The sequence below is a fragment of the Triturus cristatus genome, chromosome 6 (assembly GCF_964204655.1).
Source record: "Triturus cristatus chromosome 6, aTriCri1.1, whole genome shotgun sequence".
Classification (NCBI taxonomy): Eukaryota; Metazoa; Chordata; class Amphibia; order Caudata; family Salamandridae; genus Triturus; species Triturus cristatus.
The window spans coordinates 1,666,588,313-1,666,613,965 of record NC_140589.1 but is presented as its reverse complement, the minus strand read 5'-3'; the positions used below and the strand labels follow the sequence as shown (position 1 = coordinate 1,666,613,965).

Below are 25,653 nucleotides of genomic sequence, written 5' to 3'. Positions count from 1 at the left end.
CTGTGTTCCTTCCCTAAAACTGCCTAACAGCCTAAACCCAATTGGCATCTCTGGCCACATGTCAGCCCCTGGTAAATGGTGCCCTAGGTACCCAGGGCCCTGTGACCAGAGAAGACCCCTAAGGACTGCAGCACTTATTGTGCCACCCTTGGAGGCCCTGTGCCCTGACACACACACACACTGCCCTTGCAGGCTGAGTGTCTTGGTGCAGAACAAAACAGAGAGTCGACATGGCACACATCCCTGTGTGCCATGCCCACAAACACACTGCCCTGGCATACCTCAGTCACCCCTCTAGCGGGGTGCACTATGAAAGTGGTGAGGGTACAGGTGCATGAGCCCTGTACCCCTACAGTACCCAGGTCCATTCCTGGGCACTGTAAGGGCAGTGCTGCCATTAAAGAGTATATGGTGCTGGGAGGTCATCATCACGAATTCCACAGCACCATGATGGCTACACTGAAGACTGAGAAGTTTGATATCAAACTTCTCAGCACATTAAACCCACACTGATGCCAGTGTGGGATTTAATGTAAAATGCACGACAGAGGGCATCTTAGAGATGCCCCTGAAACTAACCAACAACCAGCGTCCTGTCTGAGAGGCTGCCTAGGCTGCCACCCAGCAGACATGTTGCTGGACCCCTGGGTAGAGAGCCATCCGCTCTCTTGGGTCTGCAACAATGCACATCCTGGGCGAGGTGCTAGGTCTCCTCCCCCAGGATGGGCAGGGGAAGCTTCAAAGGCCGCCTTTGTGAACTTCCCCAGGCCACTTGCTGTACTCAGCAACTGGCCCCCACCGGTCCTGACCCCCACTCTGGTGGGAAGACTGGCGTGAAAACCCAAGGGAGGAAAGGGGGTGTGCCAGCCTCTACCAACCCCACCACTCAGGTGTGGGAGGCGAGGTGAAGCACAACCCCGGGCTCTCGCTATCTTGAAGATGGGGAGCCCTACCCAATCTGGACTAGGCTCCTGCCCCCCACCCCAGGGAAGGGACCCATTGGTCCCTGAGCTCTACCTACCTACCTCTACCTACCTGTAACGCCCCTAAATCTAGTATTTAGGGGCACCCTGAACCTTCCTTCCTCAGATCCCAAATCCGAAACAAGCAAGAAGAACAAGAAGAAAGAAGACATGCTGTGCAACTGCTAACAAGAGGAAGACACCAACTGACTTGGCCCCAGCCCTACAGGCCTGTCGACCCTCGAACCTGCTCCTGCTAAAACCCGGCGTCTCCTGTGGTCAGCAACCTCAAACTCGGGAGGACCTGACTGCCTTGTGACTCTAAAAGACTGGGACTCCCATGAGCAGTGGTTCTGCTCAAAGTAAGTGACAAACCCCTGGTGCCAGCCAGGAACCGTTACTCCTGCACCCGCCAAGCCTGGCCTGTGGCGGAGTGGACAAAGACCACGAGGACGTCCCCCCGGCGACTGCGACCAAGAATCCAGCACCCAAGGACCCTCCTCGACGCTCCTGATGACGCCTGCAGCCTCAGAACCAGGGACCCCTCCAACCACGACCAGCAGAGGGTAAGATTTCCCGATTTCAAAAGGCACCCCTGCACCCGGCGGCCCCCTGTGCCCAACTCCTGGGTGCCTACCTAACCTACAGCTTCCCAACTTACCTCTCGAAGTGTTGGTCACACCTGAAGAATCTCCGTCCCCGAGCTTGCAGCCTTTGTTCATCTGGTAGCTTCTCCATTGAAATCCATTGAGTGCCCGACGGCTCAAAAGCACCCTGCATCCAGCCGCCCCTGGAAGTGAAACATCTATCCTATTCTACTTCCCCACTTGCCCTGGGTAAGTGACCAGGAGCCCAGCTCCCACAGCCGCGTGGTCTGCCTGCTAGCAGCCACCAACCAAAGGCCCCCTGGCTGCCATAGGCTAACATTGGGCCTAACTTTCTCTGCACCCGGCTGCCCCTGTGCCGCTGAGGGTGTAACAACTGTACCTACCTGACCCTGGGAGACCCCTGAGTCTATGCCCAGAACCTTAACTCTGCCAGTCGAGTACTTACCTGAAAGCCGATAACTCAATTTTTCTCCATAGGGTAACATTAACTGGTTTTTGAAACTTTAAAATATTCACTAAAAATCAGCCGAACAATGAACACGAAATTACTCACCTGTTATCAGGAGAGATCCCAGTGCTGGATCTTGGTGCCCAGCACTGACCCTGAAAAGTAATTACAACCGTACTTACCAATAACTTGATTTTCCTCCATAGGATAACATTGCCTGGTTTTTACCAGAAATTCTTTGTGTCAATTTTTGAAACAAACAAATATTCCTGAAAAATCGCCTGTATAACAAAAACTATTTCTTTCAACTGTTTACAGGAGATGCACCAGTGCTGAATCCAGGATCCAGCACTGAGTAAGAAAAAGTAACGATAACCCTACTTACCTGTTAAGTGAATTTCCTCCCGTAGGATACCATTGGTGATTCTATGTGAAAAAGTTTCTAATTGTCAACTTTTGAAATACAATAATATTCCTTAAATATCATACCTTTACCAAAACACATTTACTCACCTGTTTCCAGTATTGTCCAAGGACTGAATCTAGGATCCAGTCCTGTGGGTAAAAAATTAATACAAAAAGTAATTAATTGCATTTACTAAGAAATTCCCATTGAGCTCAATGTTATAATTGTGTTTGAATTGTGTTGCCTATTGCAAAAACTGTAACTACTGTATTCAAAAGCCTATTGCTTATTGAAAGTATACAACTACAGCATTTTATTCTGAGAAAGTATTTTGATACCTATTGTTGGTTCTAAAATAAAACTACTATATATTTTTATATACAAAACAATTGGCCTAGAGTTCATTTCTTGAGTGTTTGAGACCATTTGCTGACGGAGTGTGTACAACAAATGCTTTACACTGTCCTCTGATACTGCCTTACTGCTCGACCAAGCTACTACTTTAGAGAGTAAGGTTATATCTGGGGACTGTGGATTCTGTACCCCCTGTACCTATTGGGGGACAGTATATACAGAGCTACTTTCTTACAATCTGTCCTGGACCTCTTGTCTACTAATCCAGGCTAGGAGCTTACCTGCCTTATCCCCCACTTTGTAGAGTCTGTGCAGGGTTGCCAAATACTGTTTTTTAGCGTTATCCGTGGCCAACTCCTTATACTCAAACCTGAGGACACTCAACCTACGTGTGCATTCTTGGTCACTGCCCTGGGCAACGCCAGCTTCGAGTTCCCCTATTTTATGTTCCAACACCACCATACATTTGTCCTTCTCCTTTTTTTCCAGGCTATACGACTTTGGGCCCTATCCCACAGCACAGTCTTGTATGCCTCCCAGTCCGTCACTCCAGAGGGGACCGAGTCCTTTTTTTCCTTAAAATACACCTCGGTGTCCTCCCTTATCCCTTTTGCTAGTGTATTCTACACATCCTGCTTCGTGCAGTTCACCTTTAGGAACAAAGATATAGTCTAATCTGGACTGTGAGTCGTGTGCCCCGGAGTAAAAAGAAAACTGTCTAGTCTGGGGGTGTTTCTCGAGGCATCTATCAGGCCCATTGTCACGGCAAACCATTTTATAGAAGTGACCAGTGTAGACCTGTCCCCCCGGTAGTGCAGTCAAGTACTTGGTCCATGGCATCGCTGAACTCCCCACCCACTATGTGTAATGCTGAGGGCGTCTTGGTCAGTATATCGATAATCTTGGTTACGGTGGGTGCTTGTTATCTGGGTGGCACATAAACACAGATTAATGTGGTCTCGATCCTTCCCCACAGTCGAGAAACACCCACGTATCTGACCAGGGGATCCTGCCATATGTGCGAGGTTTGGAAAGGGATGGTCTTCCTGATCAGAATAGACACTTCCCGTACCCCGGACGAGAATCCTGAATGTGCCAAGACCTTGTAGGCCCCGTGACCAATAAAACTACACTGTGTACCCTTGAGGTGCGTTTTTGGAGCATTGCGATGTCCAGGGGAGTGAAATCTTTGGATTTTAAACAAGTTAGGCCTGACCTCATGTACCTTCTGATGCTTCCCACTGACCAGGGGATTTTTACAGTTTCATCTTTTTAAAAAGCTGTCTGGGTGTCTAAGAAGTCGAGACCAGATTAATTGTTTTAATGCTCTTGTTTTTAAGAGTATTTTTATTGTCTGTTTTTTATTATATATGAATTTGATATTATTGATCTTTGACTTTGATTCGTTTTTGGTGACTTTGTTTACTGAATAAAGATTTATTGAATTGAGTAGCTTGAACTTGCATCTTTCCTGGGCTTGGAGCCAGTGGACATTTTTGTGGTGTGTAGAGATTTGGTTATTTTGTGGTATGTTCAGGATGATTCTAGCGATGGCATTCAGGGTGGTTTGGAGTTGGTGTAGGACATTCCAATGTAGAGGGCGTTTTCACAATCAAGTCTACTTGTGATAAGAGTCTGGGTGACCGGTTGTCTGGTATTCAGTGGGAACCACTGGAAAATCTTGCATAGCATTCCCAGGATGTGGAAACATGATGAGGAGACTGCATTGATCTGTCTGGTCATGGAGAGGTTGGTGTCCAGGATAATCAAAGGCCCTTGTTGATCTCCCCGTCCCTACTAAAGGCCCTCAGCTCATCTCTATTGAAGTAGGACAGGTTGGCCATTCTGAGCTCCATTTTTCCTTGCTGGAAAAGTGGCTCTTGAAATTTTGTCAAAACTTTTTCAAATTCTTGGATTCTTCAAGAACTTTGCTACAGCATTTTCCAACGTGTCTCAACTCGTTGAAAAGTTTTTGCAATCCTTTGGAATAATCTTTTTGAAGTCAACAACAACTGATTGAGGGGCACAAGAATGTATTTTCTAGGTGTCCACTTGGTGGATTCTTAGTGGTCTCAGACTTCAATAATTGTATTGTACTGTTAAATATACGTTTTTTTATCTCACTGCTAGGCACCAATGGGAAATGGGGTGTTTTTATGGTGTGGTTGTGCGACCTCCCTGTGTAATAAACTTACCAATCCCTTTAGGACCAGTAGGTTTTGTTTGTCAAACTCTGGGTACCTGTGGCTCTCAGCAGCAAGGCTTACACAAAGAACAAGCGCATAGCATTTAAGCTACACCAAAACAATTGAATAAGAAATCTACGAGACACTCAAGAAACCTGACACCAATTTATTTTAAAAAGGCTGTTTTTTAATGTATTTATAGACACCACAGCAAAAAGAATCCACCAGCGTGTTCCGCAAATATAGAAAATCAAAGCATTTCACTTAACCACAAACAAGCATTGGCAAATTCAACAAATTTGACACTTAAAACCTTTTTCACCAAAAAGTTGGGCTAGTTGTCTTGGGGTCACTTTAGGTGATAAACTCCAGTAGGTTGCCAGTTGGGGGTAGCAAAGTCCCCAGAATCAGTTTCCTCCACAGATGAAGCAGTCTCCAGTTACTTCTAAGCACTTTATCCCCTTTGCATCTCCTATGCAAGTGGTTCTGATGAAAGGGATGAAGGATGCTCAGGAACGCTATGGATGCGATGTGGTTTAGAGGGGTCTTTGTGCGACTACTCCTCAGTCCACGTAGGGGGTGAAGCGGTCTTGATCACAGGGTCGATGGCCCTTGAACTCCTCAGTATTGTGGTCACAGCCAAATCCTTCCCTGAAGCGATAATTCAGCTTCTGGGCAACCACGCTGCACTCCGAACACTCTCCTGGGATCAGTGAACTCAGATGCAACTTTAGGTATCGGGTTTTGCCCGGCAGCGGTCTAACGATTCTGGACTACCACCTTGCCCCAGCAGTCTTCTCAGCTGTTGTGGCCCTATGCTGTGAACAGGAGGTCAGCCAAAGGATCCTTGGAGTCTCTTTGCTTTAGCTGGGCTCAGGAGACAACTTCTCCACGAGCAAGACCGAGCTGCCACAGTTCCTCTTCTTTGCTAGCCACCAGGTTCAGCAGGTGCAGCCCACGCTGGTGCAGCCTTTCTTTGCCAGCTGGATGATGTTACTCGGCAGTCGTCCTTCCAGTGTAGACGAGATCTGAGTTGTGGTTGCCAGGGGTGCCTTATTTATGCTCAGAAGATGTGCTCAAGATAGGGTGCAGTTGGTAGCCAATGTGCTACCAGGTTCCCTCCCTCCTGATGACTACTTCCTGGGAAGTGTGGCATCTGGCTATCCCAAGATGCACCATTCAGCCAGCTCCCCAGCATACCAGAACCCCACTCTTGGGTGCAGAGCTCCCTAGCCCAACCCAGAGGTGTGGCTACCAAGGGTGATATCTGCCCCTGGAAAACTGATTTGGTTACTGAGTTTCCATCTCCTTTCTGGGTGCCAGTTAATTTGCCTAAACAGTGGGGCTGCCGCTCTCCCAAGTACTCCCCATATGCTCTGTAAAGGCAGTTTCAGTTTTGAAGTTTGTGTTTTTTGGCCAACACTTGTGTGACTTCCTGCAGGAGGGTGGTAATACCGCTGTCCCATGCAGGCCCCTAACATCTATAATTTTGGGAGTTGTTAGCACGTAATCCCAGGCGGGCAGAAATGGGTCTCGGAGATAGGCTCCTTGAGCAGCCGTTAAGGGTATAGGAGATTTAAGGGCAAGAAAGTGGCAACTTTATGAAAGTTGCAGGCGTTACATTCCCTTCAATGTGAAAATCAAGTCTAAGTTAATGTAACTAGTTGTTTGATACCTTGGAGTATCAGCGTTGGTCGCTCCATTCAGGAGTTAGTACAACTGAGGGGCCAGCGTGTAACCCTGTACTTGCCACTGGGGCGACCAAATCTCTTCACAGTAAAAACAACAGTTTTGCGTTTTTACTGCCAGAACAGGTAAAAGATATGTGCTTACAATAAAATATGGTGCACCCTTCCTTAGGGCTCAGTAGGACTTGCACATATTACGGAGGGAGTTTTGGCTTTGCCATTGCTTTAAAACTGCTCTTCCAGTCTGCCACGGCTAAATAAAGTTGAAATTTGAAATAGAAGTACATTGCTTCTACTTTCCTGTATCTTTGTGATGTCTTAGGTCATGTTCTATCACAGCCCAGTGACCTCCCTCCATTGTCATTTTGATGCTATCACTGTTGACTCCAGAATGAGGTCCTCCTCGCTTTCGATACTTAGAATTTTGCATTGCTCTAAACAATTTGGTTCTTATTCACCTCTTATTCCATTGGAAGATTGGAAGATGATACAGAACAGCTCGACCCATCAACAGGCAGTATGCTTTTAACCTTTTGGTCTATTACCAGTTTGAAGGTTTTCCTAAAATAATGCAGTCCTGCTAGGATGTGAGGGAAAAGGTTTCTAGACTGAGACAGTGAGATGACCCTATGAGCCCAATCTACTTTTTATGTAGCCCCCTTTGGTGGTATGGGCTGCCATCAGGTTTATCTTCTTCTGCTAACTTGTTCGGAGAAGGGACTGACAGTTCTTTAGCCACTTTCGCCCACCACCCTACCCCTAGGAATGGTCAGCCTCACTGTTCAGCAGTAGCAGGGGAGCTTGGCCTCCACCACCATGGGGATGTTCTTTCTCCCTAGCTTAATGTGGTGGTGTGCTATGGATGTGAACTCACAGATATAGCTCCCTATGGACTGTGGGCGCCAAAGTGTTTAGCGAGTAGTGCAGCCCCTCATCACGGCAGCCCAAATAGGTTCTGGAGCCAATGTAGCGATTGACCCCTGCCGTGTTTCTAGCCAAGTATGCAGTAGGTGTCACTTTTTGGAGCCACCCATATAAATCTGCCAGTGTTTCCCTGCCACCCCAGGCACCCAGCCCTGTTTCGGCTGTCAGGCTGCCTCTTCCATGCAGGGTCTCTCCGCCACAGAGTCTGTGAACTAGGGCACCTGCTCGTCAACACAGAAACCAGCACCAAGTTCTTTGGTGCAATGCCCACAAAGACAGAGACTCCCTTTAATTCACCACCTGGCTCACTGATCCCCTTCCATTAATCTCTGTAACATGGACTCTTTTTCTTCCATCTGAAATTTCTTTCAACTTCCTCCTTGTAGAAGCATCATCTCATTTACTATAATGCAATAGCAATCTTGGAACACTGCTGCCTGCAGGGGAGGGTGTCTCCTCTGTTTGTATCTCCTGACCCCTGCTCTTCATTAAACACATGATGGTGCTCTTTATCTGCTGTGATTCTGAAGGCATCACTCATTAAGAGGTGAGCCAGTCAGGAGTAGGGCACAGAGCCTTGTTTAGACGGGTTGAAGTCGGAGCTTAATGGATTGCGGCTGAGACAGTAAGGAGCCATGTCTTGCCACCCCCTCTCTGACAATTTTCCCATTGAAAATCTAGTCTATAATTCTGTCTTTAAGGTCTCTAAATCAGCCCACTTGGTTTACTAACCCGAATCAAACTGCTGATTGGCCTGAGCAGGGTGTGGTATCCTGCTCTTCTTGATGTTTAGTCCTTCCTTTGTATTCTGTGCCCTGCTGCTCAGTCATTGTGTGAGGGATGTCTTGGAATGTTCCTATGTGTCTGGTTGAGTGAAATGTCAGTTGGTGTATATGGGCTGAGCAACTGAGATGCTGCTCCCGGTGGGGCTACAGCTACAACCATCTTTTAATCTACAATTCCTGTAACCTAAGGTGCCTACTTTAATCTGAAGAATGAATTACCTTTTTGATTCACCATCAACTCTGCCTACCCTCCTTAAATTATTACACAGGGGTCAGTCTCTTGTGGTGCAAAAAGTCTCTCTGAGTTTGACAGTATGATTTGTCAGGAGTGCCTTAGGCCATCTATCGTCAATCCTGCCTATTGTATTCCCAAGAGCCTCTGTTTTTGGTGTCGGACTTGAGTCTGTAATATGTACATCAGAATGTTGCTGCAGGAGTGATGCAACAGCCACAAGTCTCCTTCCCTGTTGACTTCGCCGAACAAAGGCTGTGCTTGTCATTGAGGACCAAGAGGGGTAAAGGAAGACAGGGAGATGATAGAAGAGACATTGTTGGTTAGAAGTCACACTGCTCATCTTGGCTGGTGGGGGTTCCCTCAGATTTTCTGTAGTCTCTAATGTGATTTTTCTTTTTTTAATACTAAACGGAGTGCAAGACTACGGTTACTCTTAACTCCTATGTCAGCTTAAAATACACACAAGTTTTTTCATTTGCTTGGATTTCACATACCATTGGCATACATTCAGCAGATCACTGGTATAGTACCTGTATCTTTTGAGAGCCAAAAGAATTGTCATGGGACTGGTTGTGTTCTGATGTCCTTTAGTAGTAGTTAATGATCAGAAACAAAGGTTCACATAGATTCTGAATATATAACTGTTGAGGCCTAAAATACAGTTATTAGAGCACACCTCTGCGAGATTGACTGAATCCCAGTATGAGGGTGCAGGGGACAGTACCGGGACCCAACTGGAGTCCCTTTCCCCAAACAGTTAATATCTAATTCTCTGTAGCTATCACCAACCAAAGTCCTCTGAAGTGTTGAGTAATTCCGGTGATGCAATAAAAGTATTTGAGATGAATCTGCAGGTGAAATTTCAAGAAGCGCCTCAAACGGGAAAATGCTGGAAGATGTTCTCTACATCTGACTTGAATATAACCCCCAAAATAGAGCCATGAACACAGGTGAAAAACTGAACCCAGGCAGAGAAACACTCGTGGAGAGCAAAGCCCAACTAGGGGATTCCTCTTATCAACAGGGACGAAAGCCAAGCACTTGGCCACACCCCGGGTGTGGCTTTTATAGAATGCTGGACATCTGTGTCTTTTCATCCCCTTCTATTCATTGAAAGCCTTAATGTGCAACACACTAAGAGGAACAAATATTGTCCTGTCCTATTTGGGAGACATCACTCGCTTCTAGTTAACCGTGCTAGTAGTTTGACTAGTAGGAGCTAAACTTGTTTAAGAAGACACAATTGAGGCCTAACAAATTTCTCATTATGTTGGGAAGTGTAACATGGTTTCCATTGTTGAATGCCTCAGATAGGTTTAGAAGAGCAAGCAGACATGATTGAGACTTGTATCATCTACAACTTGTAGACAGTTTCAGTGCTACATCCTACCTGGTGCCAAAGTGAAAATCATTGAACCGGACATTACCCCAAATATGTTTAAACAGTTGATACGAAACACAGCTTTGAGTCACCTCTTCGAGGAAAGGTAGACCCAATAGAAGACCAAAACTAAGATTAGCTGCATCAGTTGAGTATTCTGGATGAGCTCCTTACTTTCATTCTTCAGTCTTCCCGTTCTCTCGGATCAGCTGACTGTTAAAGCCTGCTCACTTTGCACTGCCTAGGGCTGTGTGTCATTCAACTAGCTGTTTCTTGTACTGTAGTGTAGCTGCTGAACCTTCTTTAGTACAGTTCCCCATACTTGAAACTGTTATGATGGCTTCTAGTTCAGCACAGAGTATTCCGTACTTCAATTTAAAGTACAGTAGTCTAATTAAATATATTAAATATTATTTGACAATATTTTATTTAGTAAATGTTGTACATGCTGTAACTTATTGTACTTCTAGAACAATTGAGAGATTATATGTTAAAAAAAAAAAAAAACCCTAATGATTTTCGTTCAAAACTGTATGTTAAAACCTGATCCTTCCTTTTGCCAACACAGAGCATCATAGTGTTGTGGAGTGCATGCAATGTTTTACGCATTCTGGATTGTTTGATATTAAGCAGGAGAGAGCCTCATTCTGGTTTGGTTTAGTATGAAGTAGGAGAGAGCCTTCCAGTGAGAACCCCTTGCAGTCAGTTATGTTTGTAAGGTGTAATGGAATATTGACCATATGCAATTGTTGGCTGAGTTTATTTCTTTACTGATAGAGAATTTTATTTTGTCTAGGCCCGGATGCTTATTGCTGAGGAAAATCTCCTGACCACTATCATCCAGACCTTCATGGATCACTTAACACATCGTGATAACCGTAGCAGGTTCCATTTTGAGCGCTACACTGCCCTGCAAGCATTCAAATTCAGAAGAGTGCAAAGCCTTATTTTGGATCTCAAGTAAGTATCTATGAAAACGTACAGATAACCACATTGAAGTTATATTGATTCACAATTCTTCTGTCCATTCTCCTTTTCCTTCCTATCCCTACCCCTAATTCTTCTCAAGTATCTGTAATTTAAGGATATTGGAATGTACTTATGCCATCACTACATTTATGGAAGGAATGCTGATGCAGTATTCTCGCTTCTGAAATTAACAGTCCCACAGGTATTGAGAACTTCAGGAGGTGGGAATACTGTGGCATTAGAGCTTTGCTTGTGAGCGGCCCCTAAAGAATAGAGGATTACTGTCGGAATCTAGATTACCCCACCAGGTTACAACTGTAATTCCCCATTTTCAGTCTTTCTCCCACTCTGCAATTTCACTAGGTATTACCTGGTGAAGTAGCTAAGGGTAATCTGCAGGAATGCGATGTTTCCATTACAGTTGCTTCTCCTTGTTTGGCTGGAAACTCTGCTTCTGGCTGATTCGGAACTTGTTCGCACATTAATAGAGACCTACTTGCGTGGTCATCTAAAATGCACTAGTCTTTGGTTTCTGTGGAACTTATTTTGAAGACTACTATTCAGGACTGTGCTCTAAGCTCAAGAGCAGGAGCTCTGTGGTAAATATAAACTAATGGAATGTCATGAATATGATGTCCTTTTTCTCACTTCCCTGTGGATTCCCTCAGGGATCTTCCTTGAGCCTCCTGACATGTTTTAATCCCTATGTCATCCTTCTGGCCAAGCTAATCAAAAGCTACAGCCTTGCTCTGGTGTCCTATGCAGACGACACACAGATATTTGTTTCAATTATTAGTCCATCAAACTCAGCAGCAGTCAGATTCCATGACTGCATGTGTCATATAGGCAATTGGATGCAAGACAACTGTCTAAAACTTAATTCATCTAAGACCGAAGTTCTTCTTTTCGGGAATAGCTCATCAATCTGGACAGACAGTTGGTGGCCCTCCCAACTGGGCCCTTTGCCAACCCCGTCAAATTAAGTGAAAAACCTTAGTGTACTATTTGATACCAATTTGTCATTTGAAGCTCAAATTAACCACACCACTTCTTCTTGCTGGTTTATTCTCAAAGTTATGAGGAAAATACTTCCTCGTATTCCTCTTGATTTGAGGAAAACAGTGGTCACTGCATTAATTGCATCTAGGCTAGACTACTGTAATGCATCAGTTACCAGTGCAAATAAGCGAAGTATCAATAAGCACCAGATGATACAAAACGCAGCAGCTAGAGTTCTTCTGGGGATTTCGAGATATGACTCCGGCTCCAAGGCCCTGACTCAATAGCACTGGCTGCCAGTTGCTAAGCGTATTCAGTTTAAAGCCTTGTGCATAGCATTCAAATCATTGCATGGACTAGGGCTGTGTCAGATGTCATGCTATCTTAACCCATATTCCTCGGCTAAGCCACTTAGGTCAGTGGACTGCGGGTACCTTGTCACTCCCAGATCACAAAAAATCAAATTGGGGGGTTGGGGGCAAAAGCTTCACTCATACCATGGCTAGAATATGGAACTCCATGCCAACAATAAAAAAAAAGGAAACCAATCTGTTAAAATTTAGAAAAGTTCTGAAGACTTGGATTTTTAGAGGGTGAGTCCAAGCTAATTTTATACAATCCCATTATTCTGAAAATAGCGCCTAGACTCCTATGGGTAAATGTAGCGCACTATAAATGCCTCATTTAATTTCTTCTGGGTATTCCCCTTCTTGAGTGACGAGTGAATTAGAAGTGAATACATGTGATTCATAGAATGCACATTTACTTTGTTATTTTATTGTACATGTTATGCAACATGCTAATAAAGCTTGCTTTAATATATTCACAGTATGTAATCTAAAAGCTTACTGTTCATTATTTGTTATTATTAGCTGAAGAGTTTCTACAAGGTTGATAACTTTGTGTCTTTATCGGTATTCAAAAGAGCACAGTGTCGCACAAGGAAAATATGCAAAAGGGTATCAGGTCACTCAGTGCTAATTGTTTATTTCGAGAGTTTCAACAGCAGTGAAATTATCTTATAACAGCCGAGCGCAAAGAATTAGGGATTAGAGAGGAACTTTCACACCAAGAAGACCGTGAGACAGGCTGTGCAGAATCAATCACCAATTCTGATCGAAGGCTACTTGGGAAGGAGGCAGTTGGCCTTCGCTTGCTGTGCTCATAAAGCTCAGCTGCCACTGTACTATGGGACCAGCAGACTTTTTCCTATCAATCTGAACACAAGTCTTATTGTTCAAAGAGACATAGGGGTGTGAGGCATCTCTGGAACACAAAATGCTGTTGCTATTTTATTTGTTTTTATTGTGGTTACAATTCTTATTGTGTGCACTAGATTATGCTTTTTATTTTAAAATAAATCTTTAAAATGTCTTGCTCGTTTTTTAGTGTTGTTGAGTGTGTTACTCCTTATGGACAGAGGGTTTGGGTTCCACTATCTACCCCCTCACAGGGTTGATTGTTACGTGAAATACATCCCACTCAAACATTGCTCAGTGGGTTGTGGACCCAACTGTTTTTCTGTCTCGTGTTGGCACATTGACAGTATACAAAACTGAAATTTGTGTTTCTAGAACAGTCTAGAAAATGTTAATGTTGGGTGCCTGGATGCGATGCATGAATTTTCTTGATCTTTGCGTAATTTGGATAACGCAATAAAAAAAACAAGTTTTTGATGGAGACCTATAGCCGCAGATACTTAACCTTTTGAAGATTCACCTGGTGTTAGACTGGATCTGAAAACTTTATAGCAATACCTCTGCGTGCCAGTTGCTCTAGAAATGATCGGAAATGATGTTCGGAGCCTATTAGGGGCCACCCCCTTTGCTGACATCAGTCCTTCCCTTCCGTGTCGCAAGATACGGATCCAGAGCTACCTCTTGTCTCTTTGAGCCCCTTTCTACCTCAAATTGTAAAATACAAAATATCTTAGCGGGACTCTGTCCTTTCCCACCACCTCCACTCTCCCGAGATGCGTAGTTTCTTGATCTCCCTCCTAAGTAGGTCGAGGTCTGGCCCTATCCATAACTCATTCCAGCACACGAGTTTCCGGTGCTATCCGCCACTCCAAAACACGTTGAAGAGTTCTCTGAGGCCATGCTCTTACCCTCGGATCCTTGCCGACTCTCTCTGGTGCATCTTTGGGCTTCATGGAGCCGAGAGGCCCTCAATTTGGAATACCAGTGGTGGGTTTGCCCACTGCACCGGTTAGACCCTCTGATCTCACCTCTAGGCTGCCTCTAGCTTCAGTTCCCACTCCACCTCCAGCACCAAGCTCCACGCTGGTTCACGGAACTTTGACGCCGATGCAGACTCCATTTAAACTGAAAGATGAGATACTTATTGTAGTGTCCGTCTCTGCACCGGTTGACCTGTGGAGACGCAGTTTTCTCCACCTGAGCCTTCACAAGGGATAACACACACTCTCCGTTCCCTATTTTGCACGGATTTGGAAACCTATTACGATGCGGTGGATTATATTGACCAGCCATACTGCAAATAAAATTGGTACGATGAGTTACAAGAGGCTAGGAGCCTTGATACCTCCCTTGCATTGGGGTTCCTCTCAATCCCTGGTCCAGCCACTGAGGAAAGTGCTTCTTACACCATGGTAATGCATAGAGCACCAAAGTCCTTCACCTCCAGCTCCCCACTTTAGAGGTCAAGACCAATGGTTTTAGAGAAGTCCTTCAGCCGGGGCAAACATCCACTGAGCCCTTCTTACTTACTTAATGAGGCTCCTATGGACACTCTGTTGGGGGCATGGGCCAAACCTTGCTCTGGCCCCCAGTCTGTGGCTAGATTGCACAATGCCACAGCCCCTCCTGGGCAACCCTTTCTCTCAGCACCCATCCCCTGGAAGCTTGGTGGTGTAGGAGTCTGCAAGTAAGCTCAACCCCAAAATGTTCCGAACTACTCCTCCAGATAGGGAATCAAAAAGGTTGGAGATAGCCCGAAGCGTCTTTTCTCCACTAGCTTGACGCATCTATCTGTAAATGCCAGCTGCCTGCTGGGGTGCTATTCCCACGCCTTTTTGCAAATCGGTGGATAAAGTCCTTCCAGGTGCTCCTGAAGATCTGACATGTCCTCTCTCAGGTATACAGAACAGTTGTGAGGCAGCAAAGTTTACAAATCATTGTAGTTTGGACACCACTGAGTCTATCAAGCTGGCCATTGGCACCAGTGTCGCCATTCTCTGCCACGCTTGGCTGTGTTCCATCTGTTTTTCAGGCAATGTCCAGTTGTCCCTCGTGGGTATACAATTCAAAGGGACTCAACTGTTTGGGGACAGAGCAGATTCTGCTCTTGAGCGGTTCAAGGAAAATAGGGCCACGGCACACTCCTTGGGTTTTTCTGCCCCTCCTCATCAGCCATGTTGCTTTTATTGGATGGTGGCGCTGGATTTGCAGGACTCCTATTTCTATATTCTTGTCCTGCTAGTCCATTGCTCCTGCCTGCGCTTCTTGGTTGGAGAGGCACATTTTCAGTTTGCTGTGCTCCCCTTTGGTCGCACCAGCACCCTTTAGGTGTTAACAAAAGTGATGGCAGTGGTGCCATCACACCTTCGGAGGTCAGGGGTGCCAGTTTTCCCCCTACCTCAATGACTGGCTCTTGAATGTTGGCTCTCCCTAGCAATCGTCATCAACCTCCACATGATGGCAAACCTCCTTTCATCTTTAGGGTTCACTATAAGCATACCAAAGTCACACCTGACAACTTTCTAGACACTCTCCATTATTGGAGCCACCCTGGACACCGTTCTGTTTGGTGCCTTTCGCCCTGGGAAAGAGTCCATGACATTCAGGCTATAAACCCAGTCGTTCAGCCTCTGTCCTGAATTTCATTGAGGTCGACTCTGAGGGTGATGGCATCCTGCTGGTCGAGCACGGAAGGTGGCGGTTGCAGGCTCTGCAGTGGGAACTGAAGTCCCAGTGGGCCCAACATTGAGGGGACCTCTCCTACCAAATTAAGATTACGGAGAAGACTGAAAGATCTGCAGTGGTGACTGCTGAACTGCGATCGGGTCTGCGGCAGACCCCTCTTCCTTCCCCACCAAAAGCTGACAGTGGTGACCGATGCATTACTTCTGGGCTGTGGGAGCCACCTTGGAAGGAGATCAGAGGCCTCAGGTCTCCGGTGGAGTCTGGGTTTCATATCAACCTTCTGTAGTTGAGGGCTCTCCGCTTGGAGCTGAAAGCCTTTCTGCTGTCCATCAAGGGGAGGTTGGAACAGATGCTAACAGACAACACCATCACCATATGGTAGCGCAACAAACAAGGCAGGATAGGGTCACGGACCCTGTGCGTGGCGCACGGGAGTTTCGAAGGCGTCCCTCGCTCAGAGATGCATTTCCCCTAGAGTGGAACTCAAGACTTCTGTATGCCTTTCTGACAATAGTACTCCTGCCCCAAGTTCTCAAGAAGATCTGAACCGACCGAACCCAAGTTATCTTAGTGACTCTAGACTGGGCCTGGAGAGTATGGTATCCAGAATTTCTGTGTTTGACCATCTTCCCTCTGAATAGGCTGCCCCTCCGGGAGGATCTGCTGTTGCAGCAGAAAGGTCTTATTCTCCACCCAGGTCTTCACAATTACCATCTTCATACATGGAGATTCTGCAGCACCAGCTGAATGCCTTTAATTTCCCTCCGGAGGTAGATGTCATCTCTGCAGCCAGACGTCCCTTGACAATTATGTATACGCCTGTCGCAGGGACAGGTTTGTGCTAAATTAACCCCCTCCAGGCCCAATTGTCTGATGTTCTACTGTTTGTTCTCTCTCTCACCCGTAAACACCTTACTTCGGGTACTGTTAAAGGTTACCTTTTTGCCCTAGAACAGCATTAGAAAATGGATTTATGCTGTTCCTCAGAGATGGGTTTTATTGCAGAGTCACGATACTCTCAGTCCCACTATTGCCCAGGGTGGGTCAATCGGTGGGAATCCATATGTTGGATTTAAATGCCCTCACACACCCTTGCAGGTGTCAAGCTTCATTATATGGGCTGCTCCTCTTGGCGTCGGCGGTGCAATACCCCACGGGCTCCCTATAGTAGGGGGTGTAGTGAGTGTTGCCCTCTCAACCTTCTTGCATTTACCAGATCGGCCTTCATTATCAGGTTTTGATGCCCCAGTGGGACCTCAATCTTATCTTTACATTATTGATGTGCTGTTCATTCGATCGATTCAATGACTCACATTTTCTGAAACACTGGACAGAAACACAGCTATCTTAAATGGATTGCAAGCAGACATGTTCTATACTAAATATTTACAGACTCAAGATAATAACACAAACCTAGTAATTACAAAGTACTGTAGACTACACATATGTAGTTTACAGTGAAGAACAGACAACTCTCACAGTATACAGTTCAACATTAATGTCCACCTGAGTGAGAATGACATCTATCCAACCAAGCAACAATGTCGGGGAACATTGCATTCTCCTTTTGTGGGGAATTATTGAGAAGATATTTGCAAATTGGACTCTTCACAAGCTCCAGGCTTCTCGAGTAAGAACTTCCGTTTGGTGCATTAACTGTTTTGAAACAATCTGCTTGGATATCCCATTGGTAGTACCACCAATAATATCCTTCAGCATGAGAGAAGTGGTTTGTCCAGTGAAATTGCACCAATCACACTGCATGGCAACTGTACATCTTGAACTTCAACATGTGTGTTATCAGTCTTTGATAGCGACAAGACCGATGCTGTCAAGCTCAGCAAGTGCTGTTTTTCAAGTTAATACAGCCTCATCATCATCAATTGCTCTCCCACCACCTGAATGCCGATGTTGAATGTTCAGCATCTGCATTTCTATGAAGTTTTATGTCAACTCCTACGTCTGGGATAAAGTAACAATGTTGTGGTTGCATCGCCATGTGCAAGTAACGCTTCCTTCATTGTTGGAAATCGCATTAAGCGAAAGTTCACAAAGGGATAGTTTGTACCTTTTTCCTTTTTCAGATATACAATTGTGTACCCAACTGCAGTAATTAGAAAATTAATATAATCACTTTCTTCCTTCCTTCACCATAGCACGTCTAGCTTCATATTTATGTGCAAATATATATTAATTGCATATATCTTTATTATCCTTCTAGGGATGTCATGATTATTATGTCTTTACTTCTGGGCATTCCCCTTCTTAAATGTGATGTGCTAGTGAATCAAAAGTGAATATGTGTGAGTAATAGAATGCCTATTTAGTCTGTTATTCTGTTCTGCATGTTTTGAAACGTGCAGTTCCCGATTTGACTGGAATCTCTGTTCCCAGCTTATTCAGAATTTGTGGATTCTTACAATGGAGACATAAGTTTGCTGTCATCTAAAATGTACTAACTGGTCTTTGGTTTCCTGTAGCACATTTTTTGAAGGACATTATTTCTGACTGTGCTCAAGAATTGGAGTTATGTGGTAAATGTGAACCATTGGGATTTAATCGTTTATTTTATATTTTCAGGTATGTTCTCATCAGCAAGCCTCCCGAATGGTCAGATGGATTACGACAGAAATTTTTGGAAGGCTTTGATGTCTTTTTGGAATTGTTGAAATGTATGCAGGTATGTAGAACAGTGAATAACTTGATATTGGTCAAAAACATTTAAGCAAATGTTTGGTGTTGAGACTGGGCCGTGAAATTGACCAGTTGTCCATACTTGAGAAAGCTAATTTGATGTATTGTTTTTAGAAACCTTTACACATTTTATATAAAAGCTGTCACTTTGTTTTTGAGATGAAAAAGATTCAGCAAATCAAAATCTCAAACTTAATATGGCCTCACGCGACCGCAATCCTCTGCTGATGACGTCAGATATTACATCACTGATGACATATGTATTTGTAATATATGTATAGCTAAAGATTAATGGAAGAAGACATGGGTAAATAAGTGTCTAAATACAGTGATGTAATATCTGACGTCCTCAGCAGAGGATTGCGGTCGCGTGAGTTATAGTTGCCTGCACTAACTATAACGGGGGAATTTCATTGGTTTTTTACGAGTGAAATGTCCAGCTAACTATAACATGTGTGAAACCTATGGTTTTTTAAGTGAATTTGCAAGGTTTTTTAAATGCTAATTCGTAACTATAACGTGTGTGAAACCTATGGTTTTTTCAGTGAATATATATGTATATATATGTATATATTATCTACTGGCGGTCGCCAGTAGATAGTTATAGTTAGGACCGTGTTTCCATAGGAAATCTAAAAATTCTATTTTGAATAACTTTGGTGCCGGTTGACGAATCCTCGCAAAATTTTCAAAACTAATGGGGCGCTCCGCTCAGCTCCTACCCTGAAAGTCTCGGGGTGATTCGTCAAGCGGGGCTGAGAAAAAAGGGGGGTCCCAAAACGCGTTTTCCCCATGCGTTTTCCCATAGGACCTTTAGTCGAAGGTACAGCCCGAACGGCTGAACAGAATTACTTGAAATTTGGCAAAGAGGTAGTCCTCAGGTCAGGCATGTGCCTTTTGCATATATGGAGTCAATCTGTTCAGTATTTCCTGAGAAAATTGCAGTTAAAAGTACATAAATATCCATAGGCTCGCACCGTGCGCGCACCCTAACGTGCGCGAGCGTAATTCTAATTGGTGGTTACATGTCAGTCAACGTTCGAATCGGTCAAAATCAGGAAGTGTCGTCTGCCATTTTGTTTGTTTTGGGTGCGACAGTGAAAAAGAGAGGTGGCGAACGTGAAAAGGGGGCAGGGTAGAGAGTTCCTGACCCCCTAGCCTTTGTCAGGGGGTCCCTGAAGGACCCCGAAGGGTGAAAAAAACATTTTTTTTTTTTTTTAAATCGCGGGGAGCGCGCACGGTGAAAAACCTTAAAAAAAAATATATAATAATACATACATAACTTAGCATTTAAAAAACCGTACAAATTCACTTAAAAAACCGTAGGTTTCACACATGTTATAGTTAGGAATTAGCATTTAAAAAACCTTGCAAATTCACTTAAAAAACCATAGGTTTCACACATGTTATAGTTAGGTGGACATTTCACTCGTAAAAAACCAATGAAATTCCCCCGTTATAGTTAGTTGAGTTAACTATAACTCGCGCGACCGCTTCTCTATCACAAGGATGAGGTCATCAGTGATGTCATGAGTGATGCCACTGACCATGTCATGAGTGATGTAATATGTGACGTCATGAGCAGAGGATTGCGGGCGCGCGAGTTATAGTTATCTCAACTAACTATAACGGGGGAATTTCATTGGTTTTTTACGAGTGAAATGTCCACCTAACTATAACACCCCTGAAACCTATGTTTTTTTTAGTGAATATATATATGTATATATATTTATTTTTTTGCTGGAAAAAACATAGTTCAAAGTAACAATATAGTTAGGTGAATTTGTCAGTGACGTTAACGTTTTGAACTATAAATACCACAGAAATATACCAGTTATAGTTAGCAGAGCTAACTATGACTTGTGCCCCCGCCATGCACTGCTTATGACATGTTACATCACTCATGAAATGTTCTATGACATAATTTATGACATCACTGATGACATTTCAAATGACATCACTGATGACATCATCCAATGAGTGTGTTAGTTTGTTTTACGGTGTTCATAGTGGCGGCTACCATTTCACTTTTCTACCTAATTTTGTACAGCCTGTGTCCAGCTAATTTGTGTGATTGTTTACAAAACCCAAACGCATGTGCTCCTAATGCATCATAGGTGTGTAGAGGTATTGAATATGTTACAAATGTTTGCATTGAATAGTAACCCTGTGTGCAGGTGAAAGTTGAAAAATTGTGTCCAGCATATTCCACACAAGGTTTTAGGCTCTGCATAAAAAGTTACCAGCAGGGCAAAAATTCTACACACTATATACTGAGTATTGTAAGTGTACTACCAAGAAGAAGGGCCAAAGCTTTAAGAATCCAGCACCAGATTTCACTACCTGTCAAGCCTCTTAAGTCAGTGCTATGTCTCGGTGCAAAGGGTCTGGGATGTGACCCATTTACATCCCAAATAGGTGGTTATAGACCACCACTGTCAATAGCTAAAGGTTGACCCTGCACCCGAGGAAAAATAAGTATTCTTTTATATCAATGCCGTAGTATATCACGTTTAAACAATACAAGAATATTTTAAAACACAAGCTAGCTTCCCAAAGAAATTAGAAAATCACGTGTCTTGATTGTAGTCAAAATGAATCTTTATATTGAAAATCACTTGTTCTTTTAAAATCACCACACAGTTGCTTGCCAACGCGTTTCATCCCTCTTGGGACTTCTTCAGAGCTAAAAGCAATTACAAAACACTATTGAGCATTGTAAGTAGCCTTGAGGTATTAGACAGAATCGTCTCAGCATGACTATTTCTAAGTAACATAGAAGACTGTGTGCACAAAGTATTAAGCTATGTACATGTGCTGGTTTTGCTTCAGAAGATGGGCTAGCTGTAAAGTTTTCACCACAGTATGAAGGTTGCAGGTAGAGTAATCATTAACACCTTCAGACACTGCTTATTTTAAGCGAATAGTATCTTTTTGCATAGAGTGTACAATTTAATACTCTATAGTGTATTTCTTATGAGAGTTTCACTGCCTGCAAACAGTGTGGTACAGGGTAAACTCTCTCCATAGAGTGGGTACTGTTTACAGTACTCACTTCGCTACTCATATCAACTTAATTTCTCAATTTAGGTTCAGTGACTGTCAGGGGTTGGACAAAGATATAATCTGTCCGTAGTAGGGCATTTGTTTTGGAACAGACATTCAGTAGTTTTAGGAACTTGGCTTTTCCTGCACAGTTTTATACAGATTGAACACCATATGCAATGACGGTTTCCTATATATCTGTGGTTAATGTAAACTAGGCTATCCGTGATGTTTCTGGTATAGAGTCAATGTGGCACATAACCATGCCTTTCTACACCAAAGGGAGTTGTTTCAGTGATTGCATTAATGATGTTGTATTCTTCTGAGCTACTTTGTACTTACTTTCAGAGCTCTAATGCTATACAAAAGAAGCTTGGATGATGTCAGTGATTTCATGTGAGGTGTCATTAGTGATGTCATAAATGATTTCACAGAACATGTCATGAGTCATGTAATATGTGAGGTCATAAGCAGTGTATGGCACAGTGCAAGTTATGCTTAGCTCTGCTAACTAGAACTTGTGAATTTCTTTTCTATTTTTTTTAGTTCACAACATTAATGTTGTCTCTAACAAATTCACCTACCTATAGAATTACTTTAATCTTTGTTTTTTCAGTGAATTTCTAGGGTTCTTTTTAACATAAAGTAATATTTAATTACCATACTTAAATGTAATGCCATGCATGGCCTCCGGCACACTTTGGCCGTGAGTGACGGGGATTGGCTGCGGGGCCAGGCCCTTTGGCCAATCCCCCCGCATGCACCCAACCCCATGTGTGCAGTTAGACTGGCCTCTCATTTCACACCTCTCTCTTATATGACTGGTATGCGTAGTAGGGTGTGAGGAAGGACTGACCTCTCGTTTCAGACCTCTCTCTCAGATGATGGGTTTGCATAGTAGGGTGTGTGGATGGACTGGCCTCTCCTTTCAGACCTCTCTGCCAGGTGTGTATAGAGCGACTGACCTCTGCTGAGACCTCTCTCTCAGATGATGGGTGTGCGGAGGTACTGGGCTCTTCTTTCAGATCTCTCTCTCTCTCAAGTGATGGATGTGCGTACTAGTTAGTAGGGAGGGACTGGCCTCTCCTTTGAGACCTCTCTCTCAGATGATAGGTATGCCTAGGAGGATGTGGTCAAACAGACCTCTCCTTTGAAACCTCTCTCACTCAAATGATGGGTATACGTAGTACGGTGTGTGGATGGACTGGCCTAGCCTTTCAGACCTCTCTACTTTGAGACCTCTCTCACATGACCGGTGTGTGTAGTACTCTGTGTGCATGGACTGCCCTCTCCTTTGAATTATCTCTCTCAGATGATGGTGTGCGTAGTAGGGTGTGTGGATGGACTGACATCTTGGCTGAGATCTCTCAATAATGATGGGTGTGCGAAGTAGAGTGTGGGGAGGGACTGGGCTCTCCTATCAGACCTCTCTTTCAGATGATGTGTGTGCATAGTACGGTGTGGGGAGTGACTGGCCTCTCCTTTCAGACCTCTCTCTCAGATGACTGGTGTGTGTACTAGTGCGTGGGGAGGGACTGGCCTCTCCTTTGAGACCTCTTTATAAAATGACATGTGTGCACAGTAGGGTGTGTGGTTGAGCTGGTTTCTCCTTTGAGATCTTTCTCTCGGATGACAGGTGTGCATAGTAGGGTGCATGGAGGGACTGGCCTCTCAGCTGAGACCTCTCTTTTGGATGGTGGATGTGCATAGTAGGGTGGTGGAAGAGTCTTCACTCTACTCACAACTCTTCCCTAACCGATGGGCATAAATAGTAAACTCTGATAAGCACCATCTCCACTAAGATCCTTTCTACAGTAACAATGTGCATACTAGAGTGTATTCAAAGATCACCTACTCTTTCCTAATTTTCTCAATTTTTCACAATCCCCACGAGAGTCTCGCAAGATCACATTATTTTAAAAAAGATTGAACCTTCTACTCATCATAGTACTTATCTCTTAAACACTTCCTCTCAATAACAAGCACCACAATATGCATTGTACAAGTAGAGTGTATTGAGAACTCACCAACTCCTTTTTACTATTCACAATCCAGGAGGAGTCCAACAAGATCGTACATTTAAAAAAAAAAAATATATATATATATATAGTTTTATTTTCATCACAGCAGTTATTCCTTAGAGACCTCATCTCCAAATCTAGAGGGACAGGATACATTTTCACTGCCTCCTTATACTGCTTTTTTACTTCATTTCCACAACACCTGCAATTTTTCATAGAAAACGGTAATGGCGGTCATTTCATTTCTAAAATGTCAGCAGTCAGCTAATCAGCGCGCTCGCTCTCGAGAGACTTGCAGGAGCTTTCATGCTCCAAGAGAGAACATGAATCGACGCTAATTGCGGCCACGAAGGACATTTGGGCTTCAGTGGCATGGTGGGGTGGGGAAGCTATGCCGCCCATTTGCTGCTTGATTTAGCTGCAGTATTTGACACGGTCAATCATGGCCTTCTGATTGGTAGATTACAGAGCGGAGGAATAAAGGGCTTTGCGATTGTGGTCTCGCTTTCCAATAAGGATCCCAATTTGAACAACACCTTTCGGAACTGTAGGAGTTCAGTGAGCCAATGGATGGACTCAGGTTGTCTCAAATTAAAGTCTTCTAGGACAAAAGTAATCCTTTTCGGTAATAACACCTCGTTATGGTTTCCTTCTTAGCGGCCAGATGAGTTGGGCCCTCTCCCAATGCCAGTTAAGGTTAAAAATCTCAGCGTATGAATTGATGACAAACTAACATTTAAGGAGCAAGCTAATAATGTCATCTCTGCTTCCTTTTTCACTTTGCGCAATGTCAAGAAAATTGCCAAATTTCTTTCATGTGATCTACTAAAGACCATGGTGATTGCATAATTCTTATCTGAATTAGACTATTGTAGCGATATGTATCAAAAAATCTCTGAAGAAATTACAAATTATGCAAAACTCCGCAGCAAGGTTGCTGCTGAAGGGTCTTTTAGTTCAGCCTCTCAAGCTATTGGCAGAATTCATTGGCTCCTTGTTAGGAAGCACATAGTTTTAAGGGCCTGTGCACTGCTTTGAAAGCACTTAATGGTTCAGGTCCTGTTTATCGGAAAGAAAGGTTCAGTTGGTACCAGCCGGGTAGGGCCCTTTGTTTAAGCTCGGGCCAGGAACAAGGTAGTCCCCTTGTCTAAACTCTCTTTCTGGGAAAGTAGGAGTTTTCTCATGTGTACCGCCCAAAATTTGAATCATCCTTCCCCTGTGCTGAAGGCAGCCACTTCTTTACTGAGTTTCAGGAAAACTCTGAAAACCTGGCTGTTTAGCCATGATTAGTTTTGGTTGCCTATTTCACCTGTTACTGGCAGCGCCAAGACGCCTCCGGGTATATGCTGCTTTTTTAAATAAATTTAAAATCAAATCAAAAACTGCTGAACAGATTTGCACCACATCAAAACAGCACAATCTGCAGACCAAGCTCTAGCTTCCTGACGAATTTGGTGTAATTCAGTTTAGCAGTTTTTGCTGTAGCCCATCTTAAAGATGTCTGTGAAAATTGCATGGGGATTTTGTGTTTTGAGACTCCCCTTTTTTTTTTCGCCTCCAGCTTGATTGATCACCCAAAACTTTCTAGGAAGGAGCTGAGGTGGATTAACTTTTTGGGGAAAGTTTTGTGGAAAATTAGTCAAACAGGGCCAAAGTTGTTAGCAAAAAAACACTCCATAGAAAAGTAGACCTATCTATAACTACAGTGGGCTAAGGGTCTGATTTAGATCTTGGTGGATGAGTTACTCCGTCACAATGGTGATGGATATCCCATCCGCCGAAATATAAATCCCATTGTACCCTATAGAATTTATATTTTGGTGGATGAGATATCTGTCACCGTTGTGACGGAGTAACCCGTCCGCCGAGATGTAATTAAGGCCCTAAGTCACTGGTAACATGAGAGCATCTTTCGTATTGTAGAAACAGGCAAAAATGTTAGACTAAAAAAGCTAGACATCTTTTAATATGTTATTGCATTAAGATAGAAACTACTTTTCTTAATATTAGAAGATGCTCATTCAGTTTTTTCCATAGTGAGAGGCAATCTTCTTGTTCTTAGGA

At 43.9% G+C, this 25,653-nt stretch overlaps 1 protein-coding gene across 3 annotated transcripts in view; it reads left to right on the top strand.

Moving 5' to 3' along the window:
- Nucleotides 1–25,653, top strand: part of UBR2 (ubiquitin protein ligase E3 component n-recognin 2) — a 1,393,714-nt gene that overhangs the window by 372,245 nt on the left and 995,816 nt on the right. For all 3 annotated transcript variants that reach the window (XM_085612829.1, XM_085612828.1, XM_085612830.1), the window contains 2 exons: nt 10,774–10,937; nt 18,410–18,509. In XM_085612829.1, coding sequence (XP_085468955.1) covers nt 10,774–10,937; nt 18,410–18,509 — 264 coding nt within the window. The remainder of the gene's footprint in view (nt 1–10,773; nt 10,938–18,409; nt 18,510–25,653) is intronic.